This window comes from Pundamilia nyererei, unplaced genomic scaffold (genome assembly GCF_000239375.1).
Source record: "Pundamilia nyererei isolate P.nyererei 1_Seehausen unplaced genomic scaffold, PunNye1.0 scaffold00055, whole genome shotgun sequence".
In the NCBI taxonomy this organism is placed as follows: Eukaryota; Metazoa; Chordata; class Actinopteri; order Cichliformes; family Cichlidae; genus Pundamilia; species Pundamilia nyererei.
The window spans coordinates 1231709-1257529 of NW_005187456.1; the positions used below are offsets into that span (position 1 = coordinate 1231709).

Here is a 25821-nt window from a genome sequence, read left to right on the forward strand (position 1 = left end):
TGCATGGGCAGCACAGAATTACAGAGGTTAGCAGGAGATTGCTGCTGCTGCTATTTTAGCTGCAACAAAGACAAGCTTGTTATGTTAATAAGTATATTCTATATTAGATGCTCGGATGTGAGAATGCGATGGGCTGGTAATTAACTTTTTACCCTGTTCAAGCTGGGATAAGGTAGTTATGAAAGTGGATGGATGGATGGATTAATTTGGGATTAATTTAGTTTGGGTACAGGGTGAGCAATCTGAGCAGAGAAGCCCACACTTTTCTTTACCCCAACCACCACTGAGACATTCTCAAGAGACATAATCTCTCCAGCAAGTCCTGGGTCTGCCCCTGGGCCTCCTCCCAGTTGGACATGCCCAGAATACTTCTTGTCAGATACCTGGACCATCTCAACTTTCTATGTGAAGAAACAACGGCTCTACTTTGAGTCCCTCTTGCATGACTGAGCTCTTCACCCTATCTCTAAGAGCCACTCTTTGAAGGAAAATAATTCTGCTGCTTGTATCTGTGATATCTAATGAGCTTGGAAAGAAAGTGATTAGATTTCTTTAACGTTTTTTTTTTTTTAAGGTTTCAGCTCTCATCTGAGAAGCTTCTTCAGGTAAAAAGCAAATGGTAAAGAGTCCCAGGTATTTAATCCCTAGTGGGAGTTGTTAAGGGTGTCGTTGATCCACTATTGATCATGTGCCTCATCACATGCTCCAAGGTGTGAAAAAGGTTTTGGGCGAAACCATTGTGAGACTTTGCCTCGCCCCATTATGTGACCCATTGAGATCATCTGATGCAAGATGTGAGTGGGGTTGAGGCACCTCGGATGGGATCTCAAAACTGCATTGTAGGTGCCAGAGAGTTGGTGTCATAAGACACCCCCTCTGTTCAAAGATGCTTGTTCACAGTGGGCATAGATGGTCTCTTTCACTCCTCTTTCCAGCCATCTGTCTACTCTATAGTGTATAAAAGCCTATTTCTTCTTAAAAGGTGCACAATTGCAGAGGTGGGAAGCAATGAAGCAAAAAATCCTGTGTTACTGTACTTAAGTAGAATTTTCCATTATCTTTACTTTCCTTGAGTATTTAGTTTTCTGGAAACTTTTTACTTTTACTTTTTACATTTATTTTCTTACAAATATCTCTACTTCCTACTGCTTACATTTTCAAGACAGGGTAGTTACTTTTGGTTTAAGACATTTGAGGAGTTATTATTTCACGTTACTGTATACCTTCAATCCTGAATGTTTTTGATTCAATCACCACGGCTTATCATGAAAAAGGCAAATGAAAAAGACAAAATCATGTAATTTATGCATGATTTACTGCGCAATATTCAGGTGTTCTTACTTCAGCATCTAGCTACCCCTACAGAGAGAAATGAGCACAAAGAGTGACATTTTGTTTTTGTTTAAAAGTGGTAGGTAATTTCAAATGTAGCGTTTCTATCAGCTCAACAAACATCAGCAAACACACAAACTGTTTCTGTGAAGCTTAGGGCACACTCTGTATGCTAGCTAAAGGTACAATTGCGATATTTCCCAACAGGAGAAAAGAATGAGAGCTCACGTCACTCAAAGATGGAGCAAGATGTATGAAAGACAGGAAAGGAGAGGAAGACAGAGTTCTATTTAAAGGTAAGAACAGCTAGTTATGGAGCAAGAGACATTGGAAAAGAGAAAAAAAAGCACTTTTGCGAAATCCGAAATGCAATTTTTAAAAAATAAAATAAAATTGAGATCCCAAGAGAGACTTTCCCCCACCTGTATTTATTGAACTTCCATTGGTACCTGTGAAGCTGTACAAAACAGTGCAGCTAGATGTTACAGTTTTTCTCGATTGCTTGAACAAATTTTTTGAAACTATGCCTCGTATTCTCAAAACACAAATCCATAACGTCTCACCCAATTTCCCAAACATCGTATTTTGAGGTCAAAATGAAGCTCTACGCCCAAAACCATACCCTATGGTTTTGGTTCTGCCTGGGAGGCTATGAAGGCAGAAAGATGTTAGAAAAACCTTGGGTCATGAACCAGAGCAGCGCGATGGAAGCTAACGTTATCCCAAACAACAACGTAGTGAGGGTGCTCTGGCTGTGCTGGTTCCCTGTAGTCCAACTGGAACATATTTTGTCTTAGACCATCAAGAAAAGTAAGGAGAAGCATGGTGTTATAGGGTCCTAGAATGGCATGGCAGTGGAGTATCCCTCCATGGCTGATGGCTGCACACAGAGTGACATTCCCTCCACGCTGACCAGGGACATTTACAGTAGCCCGATGGTCAATTATGTTCCTCCAACTCTACCTCGTCCACCTCCTCCTCACTGGTGTCCTAGACTGCCTTCTCCTCCTCCTCCTCCTCCTTGACCTTTTCCTTTGCTTGTTTTTGGATCCATTGTTTCATCCTAAATGAGCTGACTTTGGCCATTTTTTTTTCTATCCATCAAAGTTTCTGATTGGTCTGTGTTACAGTTTGACTCCTAGTGTTTCCACTATTGAGCTAAAGCTGTGCTGATGTGAGAACATTATTGACTGCTAGTGCTTTCTAAGTGACCACATGGCGTCAGCACTGACAAATGTAGGGATTTTTGAGTAGAGTTTTGCAGTAACAGTTCACCACATCTGACTCATGTGGTAAAGCAGGGGCATAGTGTTTACAGTTCAGTGTTTACAGTCGGTGTCCGTTTTGGAAAGTGTCATTATGGTTATTAAATTTGGGTTCACGAGACTGGTTATAGTGTTTAAGCAATCGAGAAAAACTGTAAGATCTTTCTCCTACTTATGAATAGCACTCAGTGTGCTGCTATGTTGAGCATATAGTAAGAATAAAAGGAGGCAGAAATAAAATGAGTTCTGTCTTTTCGCTAATATAATTTTATTACATTAATATAGCACAAGGTTCAGTTTGCTTTAGACAAAAATAGCTGGTAGAAACATCTTATAAAGAGTTATCTTTGTTTACTTTCTTACTTTAAGTTTATTTCAGAGCCTTTACCTGTACGTATACTCCACTTTTGCTTCAGTGTAAAAGTTGAAACAGTACTTCAACTTTTACAAGATTATTTTTAAACCCACTTAATTACAGAATGTCTGCATTTTAGCCACCTCGCCACACGTGTAAGGAAAATCTATTTGTGTGTTGAGCAGCAGAGTTGAGTTGAGTATGTGGTTTGCGCCAATAAAAGACTCGTCAAATCTTCTCTACTACTGTCAAACAGCTTATTCTCCTATTAACGCTTGTTTGGTGTTGGTTATTGGATCAGATTATTGATGTCTGAAAAATAAACAAGACATATTGGTAATTTATCAATTTATTAATATAACTAACAGGAGCCTCAGTCCTCCAAGATGACAATGCTCGTCCCTGTAGAGTGGGGTTTCCAACAATATAAACAGGGGTGCACATAAGTGGTCTGCAGGTGCGCATTCGCTGTCAAAATAAAAGACGCGCACCAGATAAGAAGTTGCAATGCGTGTTTGCGTACATAAGATTTTCTGGAGGAGGACAGACATTAGTTTAGAACTCTTAAAGATGTCGAAGAAGCAAGCTCCTGTAAGCAGTTACTTTGGTGTTCCTCCACCTCCAAAGAAATGTCAGAAGGAGTCCGAACCACAAAAGAAGCGCGTAATCTCGGAAAAGTGGTTGCAGGAGGTGAGCCGGCTTCAAACAAATGATGAACGCACAGATTTATGATTACATACTCTCTCCATTCCATCCAAAGTTGAATAGACTTTTTATTTGACTTTTATTCTTGAGTAGAAATAAAATGAAACAGCACAGGATTCAGTTCAATCAGTTAGAAAAACAGATTTAAATTGCTGGGCAAGGTTGTTGTCAAAGAAGATACTAAAGAGAAGTACTTGTGTAAGATAAACTACCTTAACCACTGTACGTAGATCTCAAAGAAATTCCTGAAATTGTCAATTATCTCTGAGTTGCTTTAGCTTAATTGTGCAAAACTCTTGAGCCAGCCCTAATTTCTTTACACTGTATATTGATAGGAAAATGGGGGAAAATCTGATTTTAGTGAAACATTTTAAACATTTTACCAGTTAATTTTAGTTTTCAAATTTCAATATCTATCTATTAATTCCATGCAATTTCCTCTAGTTAGGGCAATGTGTACACCCTGCATGCACAGATAGTGACATAAATCTCTTTTAGGCCTGCTGATTCCAACACTGACTTGAAATGTATCTCTTTTTGTTGCAGGTAGAAGAACTGTAAAGGCATTACTGCCATCCTGTGACTTCTTTATGCTATGACGCAAGTACTGTGTGTACCATGTGTTGGGAGCGAAGCTTTGACCTTCTCGTTTTCTTTCTCCTGTTGCAACATAATCTAAATATCTCAACTCGCAGTGCATTCCACTTGCCAGAAGAGAGCACTGCTCCTGAGTAGATGCTCCTGATCTGACGGAGAGAGTTTGATAATCGGCCAGATACAGTTAAGAAAAACTGTTGTGACATGGCAAGAAAGGCACATGTATAAGGATTGCAAGAGCATAGTTATTGCGACATGTCCTCTGCTCTACATGGTCCCACTTCCCGCTAATAAACTGTATAAAGTCATTGTCATCACAGGAACCCATTGGTCCACAGGCCACTGAATTGCATTAATGTTGAAATGATGATTTGTAAATATGTTTAAAAGTAGTTATATGAACTTGGTTTTGAAGTTCTTGTAGCCAGAACAGCATCAGCTGTTATTGTCCTATAAATGAATTAAAGTAAATTGTGCTCTCAAATATTAATGCAATCACCGTATATACAATTTAGTCTCATGGGAATTTTGTTACTTGGTAGATTTGTTTTTGGCTTGTTTTCAGCAGTATGATGAATAGCCACAGGAGTTTCCTGTTGCTGTTGCACTATACTGAACCACAAGCTGAACAGCCTTTAAAAGATTGCTATCGCACTATTGATAAGCAACTCTACACATTTTTAAAATCTGTTAGTGTAAAAACTACACTATACACCCTGTGAGTGGACCAGCCAATTCAATATGTGACATTTGTAAATCATGAACAGTTTTTTGTTTTTTGTTTTTTTTATTTAATGAGGGCAAAATTAAGGTTTTAGCTTAATGTTAAAAATTAGCAGTGTTTGGTTTCACGTGTCCTATATATTAATACTACCAAACCACAGTTCTGAACTGATTATGAACTATTTGAATACACTGACAAGTGACACATAGATCATACTACTTTTTCCATGCTGCCAGTGTGGCAGCATGGTCTTTACAGCCATGGTGACAATGTTTGTGTGCCATAATATGCAACTCAGGAGGAAATCCTTTTCACTGTTTCTCTGTCAAAACTTCCTTCCATGTGCACAGGATGTACAAATTTTGTTTAATTTTAAATAATTTTTTTTTTTTTTACCAATTTCTCATTTTATTAGTCTTTGTTTTACGCAACTGATTTTGTTGTTATTGTCACAAAAAAACTATCAGATATCTTTAACAAAAACCCAAGATTTACAAGAACAGAGTGTAAAAATGTTATTAGTGGCTTAGCCTTTGCACTGGTACAATATGTCTACTATGAATAGCAATGGTAAAATTCTTTGCCTTTTGTCTGTCATCACCGGGCGTGTTCTGGCTGTCTAAAGACCAGTGAGTCAGACGCACAAGGACAGGCCATGAGGAAGTTAACTGCTTCCTCTCTCTCACTACCAGACATGTTTTGAAGGAAGAAAGTTTGTGGCCAACAAAAAAAAAACCCCCAAAAAAACAAGAACAACAGAAATTCTTTTAGAAATATTTCCATTTCCCACCACCTTAACAAGCATTTAATAGATGTTCTTAGTGATTTTTTAAATTTTTCTTTGAAGTTTGAAGTTGAAGTTCTTCCACACCTTAAAAGCAGTGAAGTGAATGACTGAATGGAAAAACAAAAGGTGCAGAAAAGATATTTATGCTCTCCACTATGCAGTTGCCATCGCACTTCACATCCTGTAGTTGTGCACGTTCAAATTCAAAGTATCCTAAAGGGCGGTGGTGATTTAAAGGTGTTAAAACCACAGGATAACTGTTGCTATAAGCTGTAAGTATACCGAATTTGAAGCTCTAATTTGAGCATAGCAATAGCATTTTGTCTTAAAGTTAATTGATGCCTTCAGAAAACCTGCTCATTTAAAAGCACAGGTATGTAAAATCATTTTTTCTTTTTTCTCTGCAATATATCAAAGCATAACCACATAATACAGTGAAACCAGTCTCTGATCTCTTACTCCAAAGCATGTTTGCGACTACCACATTTGCCTGCGGGGATTCTTTACTATATTTGTGTCGTCTCAGATCTGTGTGGTTCGTCAACTTTGAAAGTGAGCCTGAGCTAATAACATCAAAGCCAATGTATCTTTGGACTGAAGGGGAAGTTTATCACTCATTTAGCTATCACTCATTTGTTTAGTCTAGGGGAAAACTGATCAGAAGGAAGCGAATTACTCTGAGCTTGAATTGAGGATTACTGGAGAGAAGTGCGGTGCTGTTGTGGGCCAGTCTCTTTACAATAATACATTAAGAAGAAAAAAAATTGCTGTGTTGCATATATGATTTTATAAAAATGCTGACGGTCATACTCCTGCACCTGAAGCAACATCCTCCCATGAGTACTCACATGGGCACAGCATGTGTATGAAACCTACATTTTGCCCCCCCGCTCAAAAAGTCACACATGACTCACCACCCACTTTTTAGACCACAAATGCCAATGAAATGATTTGTTTTATTTTGATGTAACGAGTGACACTGAGCACGTCTTTTGGCGTTATCAGTAGGTGTTTTGCAAGAGTTTTTTTTAAAGACAAAACTTTTGAAAAAGTTGAGTTAAAGCGAGAAAAGTGAGAGACGGGCAAACGGTGCGAAAGAAACAGAGAGAGAGAGAGAGAAACTGAGCGCTAGAACAGGATATTTTGTCACTATGGTTACTGGCAGGAGATACTGATCTTGATTACTTTGTCTTGTTATTTTCACCCAGGTCAGTGTGACGGTACCGCGCTCAGGGCAGCTGTGATATCTTTCCGCCAAAAATAACGTCGGTTGAATAAATGGGACTTCAAGTCTGATGAGCAGCACATTCCATCTGTAAGGTAAGTTTCTCTCTGTGTTTTTTCCAAACTTGAACTTGTTTTGTAGTGTAACGGTGAACACCGTGTCTCTTTTGACTTGCCAAAATCAATTTCAGGTGATCATATAGATTAATATACGTGGACTAAATGTATGAAAACAGGGCATAGACTAGAGTCAGGAATTTACTCCAGGTGAATGTCTCACACCAAAGCAAAAAAGTGTTTTTAAATAAAAAATTTTAAATATCGTTACAATCTTCATCCTTTATTCTTTCATGTAATTGAATTTGGCAGATTCAGAAAAACAAAATACTCGCTCACTTGTGTAAACGTGACATTACCACAACCACATTATTAACTATCTTAAGAAACACACTTTTATAACACATACACTTCAAATTTGTGAAGTCATACAACAGCTTTTTGAAACTATTTAAACACAACAGTGTTCAATTCAATTCAATTTTATTTATATAGCGCCAAATCACAACAAAAGTCGCCTCAAGACGCTTCATAGATACAGAGAAAAACCCAATAATCTTAAAACCCCCTATGAGCAAGCACTTTGACGACAGTGGGAAGGAAACAGTGTTGTTGCAGGTTTGTCCAAAATGCAATTGGTGGGCCAGGAAACATTTTCTCCACCCCACCATGTGGTCAAACAGATAGATAGAATGATAAGGCAGTCTCAATGTACACAATGTGGCACTCCAACTGCCTTCAAGGGTAGAGTACCTTGGGGAAGCTCACTTCCTCATACCCAAGGCCAGCTAGTAACACTGCTTTTTTTTTTTTTTTTTTAATAAACTTTTTTTGGTGCTGTTTATGTGACAGAGTTGCAGCTGCATTGAGAATAGCCGTTGAGCAGAGGCATTGTTCACTGACTTCCTTCATGGCACTTTTAACCACACGCGCTATGCCAGAAACGTCCTGTGAGTCAAAAATTTAAATAAAGGATTGGAAGAGTTTGGAAATGAACGTGACTTGTACTATTTTCCCTGGTAGTCACTTGAGACAGAAATATAAGAAATATAAAACCAACTTCATGTATGAAAAGGAAAATATGCTATATTAAAAAAAACAAACCACAATCATCTGTCAGAATAGAAAAGGAGAAGAGCTGCATATACAGATTAAAAGCTAAATATGCTAACCTCACGCTGCGAAAAAGTAGCCAGTCGGGACATAAATGTACAACCTTTGGAGGCGTTCGTTTATCTTTTCGTAATGCATTATGATGTTGGCTCGGGATTTTATGAATCATCTGGGTCGATGGGACTGTGATGTTTGAAAGCCAAGGCTTCGTACGTGTGGCTGTTTACATGTGCTTTGCAGTTCCAGTCTGTCACCAGTTCCTCTCAGATATCAGGTGTATCTTTCTTTGCACAAAATTTCAAACCACAAGATGGCACTACAAAGCAAAAAATCTATTTGTACCTTACAGCACTTTGTTCACAGTGTTCACTGTTTCACAACTCATTGTTAACTCTTGCTGTTGACAGATCAGGCTTTACTTTCATGAAGAACAAAATAGTCAATTTGCTTGCTTTGACTGTCCATAGCAGCAGTTTTTTTAAAATATAACTTTATAATTTGTTAGAGTTTAGAAACACAACCTAAAAGATAATGTCAGCATTGCCATTTAAGATTTTTTTTTAATGATACTGCCATTTACACAACAATTTTGTAGACTGTGAGGAAATTGACTTTGAGACATGCTCCTTTTACTTCCCTTTCGAAACACGGTCATGGATCTGTAACCCTCTATGTGTTCTCACACCAATGTTGACAATAGTTTCATATCATCATAAAGAAAGTCTCAGCAGTTCAGTTTATTTCTTTTTTTCCCTTTAATTTGTTACATACAAAAATAAGAAAAAAAAGTCAAAGCAATGTGTTACTCTCTGGATTGAAACCAAGTGTGATTGTATTTTTTTCTTTTATGCAGATACTCAATAAATTTAAGATGGGTTCTGCCGCCGCAACCACAACCGTCAACAGTACCTCTAACTGTACCACCCTGTATGCTCATCGGGAGTATGCCAAAATCCTCATACCTCTTTTCTACAGCCTTGTGTTCTTTGTGGGACTGTTTGGTAACTGCCTGGCCCTCCATGTAATCCGTCCCAATCTGAAGAAGATAAACTCCACTACCTTGTACTCTCTCAACCTGGTCATATCCGACATCCTCTTCACCCTCTCTCTGCCTTTGAGGATCATCTACTATGCTTTGGGTTTCCACTGGCCACTAGGAGAAGCTCTGTGCAAGATCTCAGGCCTTATCTTCTATATCAACACCTATGCGGGAGTCAACTTCATGACCTGTCTCAGTGTGGACCGCTTCATCGCCGTGGTCTTGCCTCTGCGTTTTGCCCGACTCAGGAAAGTCAGTAACGTGCGCTACATTTGTGTTGGCGTGTGGCTGCTGGTCCTGGGTCAGACACTCCCACTGCTTTACATTAACATGTGCCACAATGAACCTGATGGCTACATCACCTGTATGGAATACCCCAACCTTGATAAAGTTCCACATATTGCCACTACACTGATTGGTGCTGTTGGCTTGGGTTATGTTATCCCTGTCGTCACCATCCTGGTGTGTTATTCTGTCTTATGCTCCAAGCTTCACTTAACAGCCAAGAACAACCATTTAACAGAAAAGTCCGGCAGGAGCCGCAAGGCCATCGGAGTGATCTGCTGCGTGTCCGTGGTGTTTATCGTGTGCTTCAGCCCCTACCACATTGACCTCCTGCAGTACATGATCCGCAAGCTGGTGTCGGAACCCGACTGCAGTCAGCTCACAGCCTTTCAGGTGTCACTGCACATCACCGTATGTCTGATGAACCTCAACTCCTGCTTGGATCCGTTTATCTATTTCTTTGCCTGTAAGGGCTACAAAAGAAAACTCCTGAAAATCCTGAAGGTGCACGTTAGCATGTCATTCTCCAGCGCAGTGAGAGTGTCTCCTGAAGGTTCCTCCAAGGATTTCCTCGACGGTAACAAGATCCAGCTAAACAGCTCAGTTATGGGAACAGTCACAGAACGAAGATCCCACTATCACGACTGATCTAAAGAATTAAGGGACAAAGAGCTGCACACAATAAGAGGAATCTTTTTGTTTCGTTTTGTTTTTCTCAGGGTGACTTTTCTCAAAGATAGTGTCTCAAATAAAGAGGTTTTAACCTTTAAATGGACTTTTACATCATCACAAATGCCCAGCATCTGTAGACACTGGAAATGGATTGTTTTCCACAAGTGAAAGCACTCAAAAGACATTTCTGGAAATGTCTGAGAATTCAAGGAGGAACCTGTTGCAGAGCTAACATGAAGAATGGGAGGAAACCACAGTACCAATAGAGCCACACAGGTCTGGAAGGCACCAGCCTGGATTCAAAACCAGCAAGCTCACATCAAAGGGACTCACTTACAGTGATATTTCTATGAACTGAAATGTAAGGATGAATTAGATCTGGCAGAAGTTTCATTCTCGTACAGAATCACGCTTCAATTGTCTTTTATTTTCCCCAAGTTTCGGTTCAGCTTTCAGGTGTAATAGTTCAGGGAAATCGACAGAGATTATTCCAACTCTCTGCCAACCTTAAATGTTTGCAAAAGCAACATATTTCATATTTTCCTGTTTGGATAATCATGCATTGTTATTTAGTGGCTTGAGGATGAGGTTGTTTTTTTATTGTTTGTTTGTTGTTTATTTAAAGAGACGTTTGCAACAACTTTAATTGTTCTGGATCTGTTTCTATAGTTATTATTTTCTGTCTGCGCAAGAGTTAGAGACGCAGTGGTTTCAAGTGCTATATGTTCCACCACCAGCAGTTTGTTATGTTTCTTGTTGAATTTTATGGTCTATATTTTAGGTTTAATGTGTGAACAACACACAGCATTTACCACATGTAAATAGGCCACAGGAACGGCCGTCATAAAACTGTATGCCATGTGTAGTGATATATTTATAAAACCGCTGAAAAACTTCAGAAACTGCATTTCACCCTGTGGTTTGCTAAGTGATTAACATCTGTTAAGTCAGTCATAAAACTGTTTAGCTTTGCGAGCGAGCTCGTAGTACTCAACAAAAAATTTGGGAGCATTAGAAATCTTTAAATATGTAACCACTATACCGTACTTTCGGAAGGGTGCTAAACTTATTCTTTAGTATAATTTTAGAAGTACAACTAGTGCAATAAAGCCTGAGGTAGACCAATCATCATACATGTGTGGCTGGAATTACCCGAAGAAACGGAAAGCATTGCAAAACTCTAAATTCACAAAAAAATAAAGTGTAGCTAAATCTGAAGATAGTTAGAAAACCTTTAAAGGCCCTTGATCTTTGCCAGTCTTTAAGTTTAATTGATTGTAACTTTATAACACATTGTATTATTTACTTTAGTTCAATCTGTTACTTTTCTTATTGGAGCAGCTCTAACAGCATCATTTTCTTGGGGATTATAAAGTATTCTGATTCCGATTCTGCCCAGATACTGATATGCTTTTTTTCCTTTTTACTGCACCTTGTGTAACTATAATTGGTAAATGAAAACTCTTCACAGCATTGTTTTTGGAGCAATTGTCACTTCAATGCTTGACATGTTTATGCAGCACTGTACATAATAAATGACTTGTAATAATTATTAATAATGTTTTGGATGTGACTGAGATTGTGTTTATATTGTGGGTATATCCGCTTCTTGCTGGATGCAAACAGCAGCTCTGTTTATAGTATATTGAGTCACCACTTACGAATCGTTCTTAGATTTAACACCCATTTCATGTTATCTCACAACACCATCTCCTTCCCACTGAACTAGAAGGCCATGAAGGGATGTCAGGTCTGGTTATTAGAAATTCAGTCAACACAGATGTGTTTTATCCGTGAAGCAGCAGAAATTGTGCACATATAAATTTCAATATTTGAGGTAAGAAAGAATTATAAAATATAACAGAATATTGCATGCATCCAACAATATTTTTAAGGACATTGAGAAATGAGCACTAGTTTAACTAATTTAACTGGTTAAGTAAGCCAAATGCTTGGTCTGAGGTTTGAGAAAAAGGAACAGTTGATCTGTGGTGGAATGCAAACTCTCACCTCTTGCATAGCAGCCTGCACCCAACAGTACACCACCATGAACTTATACCTTTCAGCACAAAGTTCAGAGAGCGTCTACTCTAAGCTGGCATCAAAAGGTCTGAAAAAATATGTGCGAGGATTTATTTTTACTGCCTTCGCATTTTGGAAAGGTGTAAACTTTTTGCTTTTAGTTTGAATTACACATGTGTTGGGAGACTGTGACAGGCCTTTTGGTCGGTTCAAGCTACTGAAGACAGTTTGAACTTTAGTTCTAGAATTTGATCTTATATTTGTTTACATATCTTGCTATCAGGTTGCACAATTCTGTCTAATTTGCTAAGATTGTGAAACAGTGGCCTTTTTTGGCTGTTGTTTAAAACAGAGCAGAACAGAAGGAATATTTCTGAAGGAGGCTTTGATATGCGATTGCAAAGAAACGGAGCACAATGTTAAAAAAAGACTAACTAGTGAGAAGTTCAGCAGCGTTTAACGCTTATGTGTCACTATAACATATGCCAGGGTGGCAGCAAACCCACAGAGCAAAACACATGGCACCATTTACAAAGTACAGTACTGTGAAGAACTTTGAACTTTGGAACGCAAGGGGTTTGTAGCACTTATTACAGAAAAATTTCATATATATGAAAAAATGCTAAGAGTGCCATTAAGTGAAGAAATCAGAGGTACTAAGAGTATCCAAAAACTGTGCCACTGATTTGTAAAATTTAGCAGTTGGGTGGAATTGCTATCAAGAAATTTACAAGTATGTAAATATAAAAGACATCAAAACATCAACAGAAAAACTTAAAGCATCTTAGTATTTGTTTTAAGAAAACCTGGTACTCTTGTTACAGAGCTGCCAGCCCTCTGACACATTCACCACCCACATTTAGTGTGTCACACAAACATTTGCACTTACACATTTTAATGTCAATGTGTTTCCTGTATCATTTGATTTCTCACAAATAATCAAACGATAAAAGATAAAACGACACCATTTTAATGTATATATAAAAGGGGATGTTGACCTCTAAAACAATAGTTTTCAAAGGCACACTGCCATCATTTAACAAATCACAACATGACCACATTAGATAAAGCCTGGTAAGTTACGCTGAAGACAGATTTGCAGTTGTAGTGTCAGAGCTAGCACGAAGGTGCTGCACCGAGAACATGGTTTATAGCTTCACCTGGATGTAATCTGATCCACAGATCTGTCAGCTGTGCTGTTTGAAAACCAAACAGCAGCGATGTACAACGATAAAAACCTGAACTTTTGTCTCCTCTGAGTAGGCTGACATTAAAAGTACTCCAACAAGTAATTAACGTAACTTTTCGCTGTCACCTCTGAACAAACCTGATTTAATCTATAAGCTGCAGGAAGTTTGCTGGTGTGGTAGCTGTGCGAAAAGGAGCAAAAAAGTGAAGCTGTGGTAAAAATACTTGAAACTAGACAAAATACTTGGAATGTTATCTGATGACATTTAGTCACCAGATAGAAATTAATCAGCCATTTAAGTTAACCATCTACGTCACTGTCATACGTACATGCAAAACAGCATCTTTCTTTCTTGGATTTTACGCCTTTGGTTATACAAAACAAGATATGTTCTCTTGTTTTGTTGTTCATTTTTTCATAGGTCAAATTATGTTACTGGAATGTTTTGCATTTACATAAGAGTTAAGTATGAGTCAGAATATATGCATATATTGACATATATGCATTTTGACACTGTTATCTTTGTACGTTTAGTTCAACGGGAACATGTCTCTTGATGATAGTGTGGTTTCTTCGTTTCAATAAACACATATTTCACACATATAATTGTCAGCTGCTTCATCGTGCTTTGTTTCTGTCACTTATATTTCTCGGAGGGGCTGACAGTATGAACATCATGTCAGAATCATGGCCATAGGTCAGATATTTTAAATATGGAGGTTTTTGAGACAAACCTTTATAATAATCCCAACTAATACATGGAAAATTGACAGGTAATGAATGGGTATTTAGTTAAAGTTTAGCATGGTGCTGCATGGTGGTGGCCAGGTGTGAATTTAAGTGTAAATGATTCTCTTACTCTGTGTTAGCACCGTGGTAGACGCGCAACATGCTCATGTTGTGTCCTGCCTCTCAGCCAGCGATGGCTAGGATAGGCTCCATGATGACTGATATTAACTAATCTTTAATAATTACAGAGTTGATGTTACTTTGTCACATGTTGTTGTGACATAAAATGATTAATTTATGAATTAGAAATTAATTTACATGTGTGTGTGATAACAACAATATTCTAATGAAACTGGCACAAGTAACATTTTATAGACTCTTGTAGATTTTTTTTTATAATTCTAAACATTACTTTTATATGACTCGAGCGTCATTACTGTTTAGTGTGTGTGAAAACGAGAAACACCAATGCTCACCAAACGGGAAACAGGGAGTCCCACACAGGCCTTCTAGCACACTGCAGTGGGTCTGAAAGGGGGGCCTGATGATGAAAGTGCGCATGTGGGAGCCAGTGTGCTTCTTGGACAGGGTTGAGACAAACCATAATTCACTCTCACATTTAGACTCATCAGCTGATAAAGTACATCATAAGATCGACCTTTTTGGTATGAGCTATCACTGCTAACCACTACACCACAGCGCAGCTAACTAATGTGGTCAAAGAAAGAACCTTTTCACAATGTTTGCGTACAAAACCCTTCAACTCTGCGCCAACTTGAACAAATATTGAGTTTGCGAATCCTTAAATTTATAAAGCAGTTACTACAAATAAAATATGATATACTGATATAATGCTTTCTTTAATGTAAAAATAATATATACGTTCCGCAGTGAATAAATAAGCCACGGGCTGGATGTGTTGTAGTATTTCTTTTCAGCCTCTAGAGGGCAGTGTAAAACAGCGTAAGAGAGATGGTGATTAACCAAATAAAATGTGCTTCTCAGAGGGGCCATATATCAATTCTAAATGTAGACGGAAGCTACAAAAGAGGACTTAATAATCTTTTTATTGAAATATTACTTTTATGCTTTTACAAAAAATGGCATAGTATAAAATAGATAGTTTAAAAAGAGCAAAGGGAGAAGGGGAGAGGTAGTTGATGTCTGGTTATCTGTATAGAGAAAGCATAAATACACTCCTTGTTGCTTATACAGGTGAATAATTAAATATGTACTATAGAGTTGAATATTGACGCAACCACATGACAAGTATCAAAGAGAGGAAAACATCACACAGACTGTTGTCATAACAACATATTGCAATGAACACAAAGTACCATCTGGTGCGAGATTTTTTTTAAGACACATCAAGAGGACAAGCCGATAGATAATTATTTCCCAGGAATAAGAATTAGACTGAATGAGCTGTGATCAAAATGCAGTACTAAAAAAAAAACCCCAAATCCACTGACAATAAGAAGAAGTTTAGCATCAAAGCTGACAAATCTGCACGGCACAATTATGAATGTGCATCGGGGCAACATGTAAAACCTTTTGTGGGAGCCGCAAAAAAGAAAAAACCTGTGGTGAGTGATGGAAACGGTCTATTTTAAGCCCTGCGAATGAACCAGCAAGGACGTGAACAGAAGAAGTTTTGTTCTCACAAAGTTCTTTGAGTCAAACGTCCCAATTGATAGTTTTTACCACCTTACACACACACACTAATCAGACGCATTAATCTGTATTCAATCCGGGTCCACGCTGACCTTGAGCGTTTCACCTGAGCTATGCGCTTTGCATCCATTAAGCCGATGTGGTGTAAAACCATCTCCCAGCATCAGCGTGAAGTGTCTATTACCACCGTCTTATTTCCTGTTTATATGGCAACTGCCTCAACATCCTGTTTTTAATTACTTCTCTCCAGCAGCAGATGCTTCTCGCAGCAACCTGCTGTGGATTACTCCCCTGAGAACTAATGTGCTGTGACAGACCCCACTTTTCCAATCAATAACTCGCCCTAAATCTGCCATCTCTCTGCCTGCCAAACACACTCCCACTTCTAATGGCACATCATTTTCTTTAAGGGGGTGTAATTGCAGACTGTGGAAAGCTGTAGTCCATTTCTGTTCCAACCACGCAGACAGTGTAAAGGAATCTAAAAAAGAGCAGAAACTATAACGCACGGGCGACACAGGAAGTGAAGGGGGCTTTACAGCCTCTTCTGTCTCGCCACCATTACAGTCAAATTCAAAGAGAAAGTATTCACTTCCCTGTTTTGGCCGTGAGAGCTTGGTATTCTGACATCTTCATGAGCTCCATTTGGCTTCATAAACCTGCTGTTGTGAGCTTGTCAAGATGTTTGTTTGATTTTTGTGGTAAGTGCAGCCTTTTATTGTCCAGGCAAAGCTACCTGATCTGTTTCACTTTTAAGCGTTGAAGGTTGTAGTATTGGCAGACGTGTTTCATGGCTACTTTGTACAGTATGCGTCTTTTGGTGCTACTACATCTTTCTTTCATCTAGATTATGTCTAGTTTGCTGTGGGATATCTAGATTGATAGATATTCTATAATTTTATTTACATACAATAAAAAAAAGTACGTAGAGTGGAGTACAGTAGAAAAGAAATGGGTAAATGTCAAACAGAAGTCACATGATTTCTTATCAAGATACTAAATCACTTTCTCAGGGATACAAATCACACTTCCACATTTGACTCTAACCACAGATTGCAGTTCAATCAAACATTTGCTTTCATTTTTTTCTTTTTCTGTTTATTTGGGTGATTTTTGTTGTCTGCAGTTATAGAAAAGCTCTCTGTTTCGCATGGTACAGCTGCACCGCATTTTAAAAATATATATTCAAATTAACAGCTGCTGCTGTCATCTGTAACATAAAAATGTCCATATTTAGAAGAAGCCACCATTTCAACTGAGTGTCACTTCTGTAAATCTAATTGTGTCGTTTTAATTCCCGTCTAGAGCAGACGGTTTGATCGTGCTAAACGTTAAGAAAGACTCTTAGTTTTACATTTTTTCCAAGTTTTATGTTTTGATCTTTCTTCTCAGATTTTACTCGTGTGGATGGATGAGGAACAGATTCAAAACAATCCATATATGTAAGTTATATTTTGAGTTGTTTTGACAGATTATTTTGGTCATAACTGTCACTCTAAGAATTTGTAGCTGATTGAAATGATTCAGCTCCATGTAGCTGATGTACCTTTAGGGATCCACAAGTAGTAGCCAAAGTACATCCTTTTCAGTACCAAAACCTTTTTGGATGTGTCATACGAATATTAAAAGCACCACAGCTGCATCAGACATGACCACTTGTGATATATAAACCAAAATGTTGAAACAAAGGTACTAATGAATGACAACTGAAACAAACGCCATTGTCTTTCAGTATGACAGTGGATCTAAACTCCACCAACATGTCTGCAACTATGAAGCCAGAGCAGGGACCAGTGGAGTACCGCATTTCAGGCCTGATTTTCTACTGCTTCATCTTCGTCATTGGAGTCATGGTTAATTTCACAGCTTTATGGGTGTTTGCCCTAACCACAAAGAAAAGGAACTCAGTCACTGTCCACATGATAAACGTGGCACTGGTAGACCTCACCTTCATCCTGCTGCTTCCTTTCAGAATGGTATACCACCACCAGGACTACTGGCCTTTTGGAGATCTTTTCTGTCGAATCATGGCAGCCTTCACCATTTTCTACCCTTGCATGGCTTTGTGGCTGTTTGCCCTGATTAGCACTGACCGTTACATGGCCATTGTCCAGCCAAAGCACGGCAAGGAGCTGAGAAACGTCCCGAAGGCTGTGGTGGGCAGTGTTGGGGTCTGGGTCATGACCATGGGCAGTTCTGTACCATTGCTCTTCTCCCAGAAGGACCCTGACCGGGCCTCTAACTTCACCACCTGCATCAAGATGCAAGACATCATCCACATACGCCATGACAACCCCGTCAACTTTGTGCGACTTATCTTTTTCTTCCTCGTCCCCATCTGCATAATGATCGGCTGCTATGTCGTCATTGTGGACAATCTGATTCATGGCCGCACCTCTAAACTCAAACCTAAAGTAAAGCAAAAGTCCATCCGGATTATCATCACGCTCATTATCCAAGTGCTGGTGTGTTTTGTGCCTTTTCATGTGTGTTTGGTCGTCCGTTTGCTGGGGAACGGCATCGACGGGGGGTATAGCACTTGGGCAGTCTTCACCACATTCCTCATGAACCTAAGCACAGTCTTGGATATCATCCTGTACTACATCGTCTCCAAGCAGTTCCAGGACAGGGTGATTAGCGTGATTCTGTACAGGAACTATCTGCGGAGCGTGAGACGAAAGAGCAGGCACACGCACACAGGCAGCATCAGATCAATGAGCAATATGACCAGCGCAATGATATGAAACAGCCACAGTCATTTCAAAATGGGACTGCGATACGTACTGTGAGCGCTTTTGCACAATGTAACACTGAATGCATCGCTGTGTACATGGTTCATTATCAAAGTCTAAATCAAGAACTTGCAATTAATTTCCAAGGTGTAATTTACACTCACAGTATGGGAGTGCTGCTGTTGTGGCAAAAAACATCTGTGTTCAGAGCTGATTGACTCACCCATGAGACTTGAGATGGTGTTTTTCTTCTTTTTTTTGTGCATCTTTGCTTTAGCAGACAAAGCACGAGTGGCTGTGTCTCAGGTGTGATGTGTGCAGGTGAAAATAAAGCTCACATTCATTTAAGACGTAGCACACAGTATCTCAATGTCTGCTTTGTTGTACGTGAACATTGAAACTCTTCTCAACCTACTCGCAGCGTCACTGACAGCCTCCACGGGGGGTGGGGTGGGGGGGGGGACTTACAGGAAACAATGGTGAGTTTTACATATTGTCTCTTTGGTTTGTTATCGTGCGGTGTTTTGAACTTTACCTCTGCAGCACCTCGGTTTCTGCAGAGGCGAAGTGAGCAAATGTTGCCATTGCTGCGGCATGATGTCATGCACACAAGGAGCAAAGTTTTTTCGGCTGCTTTTATATTTAGATTTGCATAGAAAAAAGGGAAAGTCCAACCTGTGGTGCAGCACATACAACACACCACAAGTTTTGTTAAAATTGCTGTAAATTTATTGGCCAGGTGATGGCAGCATGGCACAGCTACAACAGATCCCATCAACCCAGGAGAGCAGGCCATCACAGTGCTTTCTTGACTTTTGTCAAGCAGACTGTGCAAGATTTTTGTTTTCTGTTTTAAAAGTCTTTTTCTTTGTTCATTGGGGGATTTCATTTATTACATCCAGCTTCACAAAAGCCAACACTTCAGTTTTTCTTCCCCGTGAAACAACCAGTGCGCCTCATTTACACAGAAGTCCTAGCAGCTTTCCGAAACAGGAATCAGACCAAAGCGTGTTTATGGTGCAATGTGAATTGTATTGATTGGATGTTAAATGATTCAGTCGCTTGGAGTGCATTTACAGTAACATGCTCGAGAGATGTCAGGGAGGCTATTCGGTAGATTTAAAACCACCTTAAGCTTAAAAGAGAGAACCTTTTTTTCTACACGGAGATACTTCAGTGTCAGGTCTCTGCCGCAAAAGTAATTTATTCTCAGTTTCTTCTTCCTCAAATGACAGACAAGGAAATGAGTTAGACGTGAATGCGTGACAGTTCTGTCTCTGCCAAGTGGCTGTAAGTGGAAGAAATGTGACGATTTTGATAGGTGCCCAGCCCAAACATCACTAAGAATTGATTTTGGTGTGGCCAGTTGTTAAAATAATTGAGTTATTGTTTCTGTCGCGACAACGCAATCTTAATTGGGTCAGACAGTAAGCCAGTGTAGCTGGGTAACAGTGTAGTGGCGCTTTCGATTACACAGTAAGAGCACCCTGTGGTGCAATCACAGATAGCAAAGTTATTGCATAGCTGATCACTTGCAAACACAGGCTAAATATACCCCATTAAACTGTGAAAGTCTTTAAAATGTGCCTGATTCTGTTAATGTTCTGATTGATTTTTCACAAGCAAGTCCAGCTGTATTCATACTCAGAGTAGTAAAAGGATAAACTGCACTGATGGTCCACGTGGCATTCGGCTGATTGGTTAACAGCATTCAGATGAAGAAGAGGCCAGTGTGTATGGCATGAAAGGGTTAGATTTACACTGTCCTAAATAAAAGAAGGCAGACATCAAAATTTCCAATCTCGTGGAATTCTGGGAACTGCAGTTCATCATATGGTGATAGGTTTATTGGCTGGTGGACTACAAGTGGATTTATAAGGGAGAGGTCAAAGGTCAAATGAAACATCAGAGGGTTGTCTATGTGTCCCACCTGTTAGACATCAAAGACAAACCAGCCACAGTGCTCACAGCAACTGGCATTTAAAACAATTAAGTTTCCTGTCAAGTCCCTGTGATGAATTATCCGGAAGCTTTACCCGCTGTAATTCTAAATCTTCCCAACAAGTGCCTTTGTTGTAGAGAAATTAATGAAAACAAGATTGTCTTTCATAGGAGCTGATCTAACAGCGCAACAGCCAGCTGCTCTTCTTTGGGAATAAAAACAGTCAGCATTAAACACAGCTCGCACAAAATACTTTTTTTTTTTCTCCTTTCTCTTTTTTTTCCCACCACTCGTGTGGAAAACAAATCAGGCAGCAGGCGCAGTGGCCATCTGTTTTGTTATTTGATATGTGTGAATACATGTTGTAATGACTTTGTTTGTGAATCACTCTGCGCGGCAGAACACACGAGAGCTCTCGAAGTGCTGGAGTGTTCAAAGCTAATCATATAATTGGACACAATAGTCGATGACAAATGGAGACGCTTGGAGCCAGCCAGCTGGGGAAGTGAATATGTAATCATTGTAAAATCATATCATTTTTGCATATTTGAAGACAGCTTAATAGAGTTTGCGTGTCAGCACACTATCAAATGATGATCAGAGACAGTGTTGCTGCATTTGTTTTTCAGATTGTGCTTTTTTTATATATTTATCTGTGCCGTGATTAAAAGTGTTTCTAAAGAGCTGGTTTCTGATGCTGCGTGTTCATGTGTGTTCCATTAAATCCTGAAAGTCAAAGCAGATCTGGGAGAAAATACTCCTCTGAATTAGGAGAAAAGAAGGAGTAGTTAGAGCTACAGTTGTACCGTAGCCTGGGGGGGATGCATGGAAAGGTTGTGCATTTAAAATATTAACAAAATTCCAATACAACTAAAATATATTCACACAGAGACACCTGCACGCTATGTGCTGTAAAGAAAAACGTGAGAAATGGACAAACTGCTGACTAGAAGTATTGTTCAGTTGTGGAAATGCGCTTTTTCTGCCACTCCATTTACTAGTAGTTAAAATTAAAGCCACCAAACCAAACGAAACACTTTGGTTTACTTTGGTTTTTTTAACTGTCTGACAAATAATGTAAAATAAAATGTTGACTTAATTCAAATTAATGCCGAAACAAAGGTGCCTAGTGGATTTTGTAACAGTTTTGTTTGAAGCAATGTTTTCCACAGTTTTACTATATACCATCAGTCTTCATATTGTTCCCATTAGAGAGCACAAGGACATGAAAGAGGGCCTATAATGTTATATAGATACTGTACACATCCAGCCTCAGCTGGGCCTCCTCATCTACTGTATGGCATTAGCAGCCAGCAGCTGCCTGCATTTACATCGTTTAGCGTTTCTCTCAGGGCACTTTAATACGCTGAACCTCTCCCCTGGTAAACTTTACAATAGGATGTTGAAGGATACTTCTGGACTGCCATAGGAAATGAGAGGCACATGTGCGTGGATGTAGCGGTGCAACGGCGGATTCCCCCCTGCGATGCTGAGCTTAAGGGCTGCACAATGAGACTAATGGATTCCTTTTGTGGACAAAACTAGGTTAAGCACATGAGCTATTGTTTTTATCTGTATTTGGACGTGCAATCATATCTTATGAAGAGCAGGAACTGTGTGAGGTATGCACATTAGCAAGGATAGCCTCTCAGAGGTAATCTTTTCCTCTGGCAACTGCAGTCTACTTCTGCATTGTCTTTCGTCTCTATTAAAAGGAGATAATCTAGTGCAAGAGTTTCAAATGCTGCTAAACTGCCTCCAATTGACCCTCTATTTAGCACAAGAAGGAGAGGAAATGTATGGCCTTGATTACAGCTGTGTGTCTATTTTAGCAGACTGTTCTATTGCTGATTCACACACACGGCCAGCCACCATTAAGAACCATAAATAATGTAAAGGCCCTCATCTGTGTGTGTGTGTGTGTGTGTGTATTTTCCAACTCCCAGCTCAGCTAAGTGGTTGAATGGAAACCTTGGCCTCCTCCTTGTCAGGTTCTCCGTAGATATATATAAGATTTGTTCAAAGTCATTGTAAAGAATAACATTCACAACACTGTTCTGCTCCATGCACATGGCAAAGTTTTTTAATTCTATTAGGTGAAGTGGAATTGGAGCTCCAGTGGGGACTGTGTCAGGTTGTGTTAATATTTAATCCGGTCTCACTTCGGGTTCCGCATGATCCACGGTATTGTCAAAGAAGAATGAGAAAGCAACATTACAAGGCGGATAAAAAGACATGGATAAAGACACCGTAGCTCCAGGACACGGCCTCACTCAGGATGTAGTGTTGTGAAATGCTTGTTGAAGACACTATTATGAGATGCCACTTGCATCTCTCCTCTCTGCAGAGCTCCTTGCAATAGTGCAGGGCTCTCTGAACAGAAAGCAATATTATGGCAGCTAATGCTAATGCACTTATTTCAGCTGATGTGCATCTAAAGAGAGCTGACTGACAAATTGAATGTACAAGCAGGTAAAGAGGAAGAGAAGAATAAATGTGCATAAAAGTAGGATGCCGCATTAGTCTATAGTGTGTGTGTGTGTGTGTGTGTGTGTGTAGGAAAGAGGGAGAAACAGAGGGAGGGATGAAGGAATGGAATGAAGAGCGAGGGAGGCCTTTCACTTCCTCTGTGTGCACATCACGTCTCCTCTCCCTGAGCTCAATTACAGGATTGATACTCAGAGAGGAAACTTCATCATGTCGTACAGATGTCTTCACTGGGAAAAAGAGGGAGACGATGCATGTTGTCATTTAACGTGACATGGCCTGCGCTCATTGAGAACAAACAAAATGAGAAACAGTCGGACTATAGATTTCATTAAAGGCTAATAATAAATATGGAGCACTGGTGTAGAGAGGGAGCCCGCGGAAGGAAGACTGGAGGCTACTTACTGACGGAAGAAGGAACTGGAGGTTGGCATGCCTGTTGGATAGAGAATTTAACAATTCTGCTGAGTGAATTAATCGAAAACAATATCTTGTAAACAATAATACTCTTTCAGCGAGCCATTCTGCTCCATCATAGTAAACATTTTTTATAACCCAGACAGCTCTATAAAGTGCTTTAGGCATCATTGGGCACAACCATCATTAGTCAGTGCCTGTGTGTAAATCTGAATAAAGTCACTGGGCTGGTGATGCAGCGCAGACACAAGCCCATATCTATTTTACACTGTTTCATTTCAAACGTGACACAAGCAGAGAACACACTCCACAACAATGGCCATGTTTTGCTTTAATTTGATTAGGTTTTGTCTCAGCAAATGCCAAGTCCTGTTTTGCCTCAAGAACATATCTCTTAATCACGTTCCATCCAGGCTGTGTCTTTCATCTAAATCTCACAGCCGTGGCTCACACCCAACTTTATTTCGCTGAAAGGTAGGGGGAAAAAAAGCACATACACACACACATATACACACACACACACACACACACACACACATATACACAAATGTACCAGCAGGCACACGCACACATCCAACAAGGGGGAATACAATGACAAAAGCCTAGCTCTCATCTCTGTCATATAAAGTGATGTTTTGTGTTTAGCTGTGTGCAATAGAGGTGTGTGCGTGTCTGTGTGTGTGCTTGCCTCTGTGTGTGTGTGTGTGTCTGTCTGTCTGCAGGGCTCAGATCCATGTTGTTTGGTTTGCTTCTCCATTAAGAGAGCTGTAAAGGAGAGGGAACAGATGGCTGCTGGCCCGCTCTGTCCTGCATCCTCTCACAACTGCCACACTTCCTGTGCGTCCATTAATCTTCTCTCACTAGTCCTGCAGCACAACTTTATTAAAACAACTCAGGAGAGAGCGAACAACAAGCCCGCACAGCTGTCAGGAGCAAAAGACAGAACCATTCGTCCACAGAAGAACGGCCTCGGATTTCGAGACGCATCTGTAAAACAGCTCAAGTAGAATCTGGTTCGCTTTGAAGCAGGCTCTGCAAAGCGAGCGCTGCTGTAGAGGCACAATAAATGCTCATTAGAACGCAGCTGGAACTGCTGTTGTTGCAGAGTTCATTGGCATAGTTTGTCAAACTTAAACGTGTACGGCTCTAGCTCCCTGTCTGGAACAGACTACTGTTTTACTCCACTCTAGAAGCTTGTAGGAAATGTGGTGTACTGGGCACATTTTGGCCTGAGCTAAAGCTTTTCGAGCACTAATAGAATGCCTGTTAAACATTACAGTAAATTATACATCTGAACTTCTTAATGCGATCGTGCGCGCTAATTCGCAACAAAAATGTGAGTCGTTTTTACAGTAACCTTTCCACATAAATGCGTAAATTCTTTAATCACACAAGGCCTAAATTTGTTGTCTTCCCTGATTGTTTTCTTGGAATGAAACAAATGTGCAAATTTGCATGTTTGGCTCTGTCATGACAAATTCTAACAACGTAGCTCTATTTGGCCCTATGCTCTGTGTCCATAACAGTCAGTGGGTAAATTGAAAAATCAATTCCAATTTAAATTATTGGAATAAAGGACTCCAGGAGCTGAGGATATAAAAAAAAAAGAAAGAAAAAAAACATCTTCTAGATCCCCTTTAATTGGAAAGTCATTTCTTCGGGGTATTCTAATGGTTCTGAGGGAAGATTGCAAAATAAAGTTGATGAGCTGGGGGGAGGTTAATAGTGTGTGCTTGTGTTTGTGTGTGTTCTACTGACCCTGTGTGTTTTCTTTGCTCTGCCAGCCAACGTTCAGTCTTCCCCTCCCTTATGACAGAGGCATCAAATGAAGACTAATCCAGTGGGCTCACACACACTCAGACACACACTCCCTTATGCCTGTGGTCACTCGTCTCATCCGTCTGTTATCTGGGGGAGTGTCGCTGGCTCTTGGGTCAAACTAAATTAACCATCCCTCGCTCACAATTGTAAAAATGTAATTGACTTAATATAACCAACCCTGGTGATTTGGATACTGTGTCTGTGAGTAATTTTGCAAGAGCCTGCAGATGCCACTTCAGATATGAATCACTATTGTATTGATATTTCAGGAAAAACAGTGGCCGCTTAAAAAAATTTATCTGTTCCAGGGCCAAAAACTCATTATTCTACAGTAACAAATGATACTGGTTCAATGTCCTGAAAACACAGATGAAAAAGTCAGACAAGATAAGATGTGAATCATTTACATCACTTTCCAAATTTCTAATTTATTCATAAACTTGAAATGGATCTATAAATGAAATATATGAAATATATCTTCTTATTTCTTAGCCCATTGTTTGCTTTACTTGCTCTATGTCAGTGACAGATGTTACTCATGTTAAGTAGATAAATAAACCAAATCATTAATGATATGAATGCAGGAGCATGAAAACTAATAGGTATTAAGGCTTCAGCCACACCAAACAATTCAATGAGTTAGGAATTGTTTC

General features: G+C 39.6%; 2 protein-coding genes across 4 annotated transcripts; both read left to right on the forward strand.

Moving 5' to 3' along the window:
• The first annotated feature begins 6084 nt into the window (after positions 1 to 6084).
• Positions 6085 to 11711, forward strand: gpr183a (G protein-coupled receptor 183a). Of its 3 annotated transcripts, none has more exons than XM_005733798.2 (3): positions 6085 to 6138; positions 6974 to 7085; positions 9013 to 11711. In XM_005733798.2, exon 3 carries the CDS (start codon positions 9031 to 9033, stop codon positions 10129 to 10131), a length of 1101 nt encoding a protein of 366 aa, XP_005733855.1. In that variant the 5' UTR covers positions 6085 to 6138; positions 6974 to 7085; positions 9013 to 9030; the 3' UTR covers positions 10132 to 11711. The 3 variants fall into 3 exon arrangements, with proteins under 3 accessions (XP_005733855.1, XP_005733853.1, XP_005733854.1); XM_005733796.1 differs by lacking the exon at positions 6085 to 6138 and adding an exon at positions 6654 to 6854; XM_005733797.1 differs by lacking the exon at positions 6085 to 6138 and adding an exon at positions 6654 to 6769.
• Positions 11712 to 16305: 4594 nt separating this feature from the next.
• gpr18 (G protein-coupled receptor 18) lies at positions 16306 to 18936 on the forward strand. Its single transcript, XM_005733799.1, has 3 exons — positions 16306 to 16470; positions 17162 to 17211; positions 17502 to 18936. Exons 2-3 carry the CDS (start codon positions 17177 to 17179, stop codon positions 18511 to 18513), a joined length of 1047 nt encoding a protein of 348 aa, XP_005733856.1. The 5' UTR covers positions 16306 to 16470; positions 17162 to 17176; the 3' UTR covers positions 18514 to 18936.
• Positions 18937 to 25821: the final 6885 nt, after the last annotated feature.

Excerpts from the sequence above, each read along its gene's own strand:
- gpr183a (XM_005733798.2), top strand. The coding sequence starts at position 9,031 with ATGGGTTCTGCCGCCGCAACCACAACCGTCAACAGTACCTCTAACTGT.
- gpr18 (XM_005733799.1), top strand. The coding sequence starts at position 17,177 with ATGGATGAGGAACAGATTCAAAACAATCCATATAT. Across the intron at positions 17,212-17,501 it reads ATTCAAAACAATCCATATAT|TATGACAGTGGATCTAAACT; the intron begins GTAAGTTATATT and ends ATTGTCTTTCAG.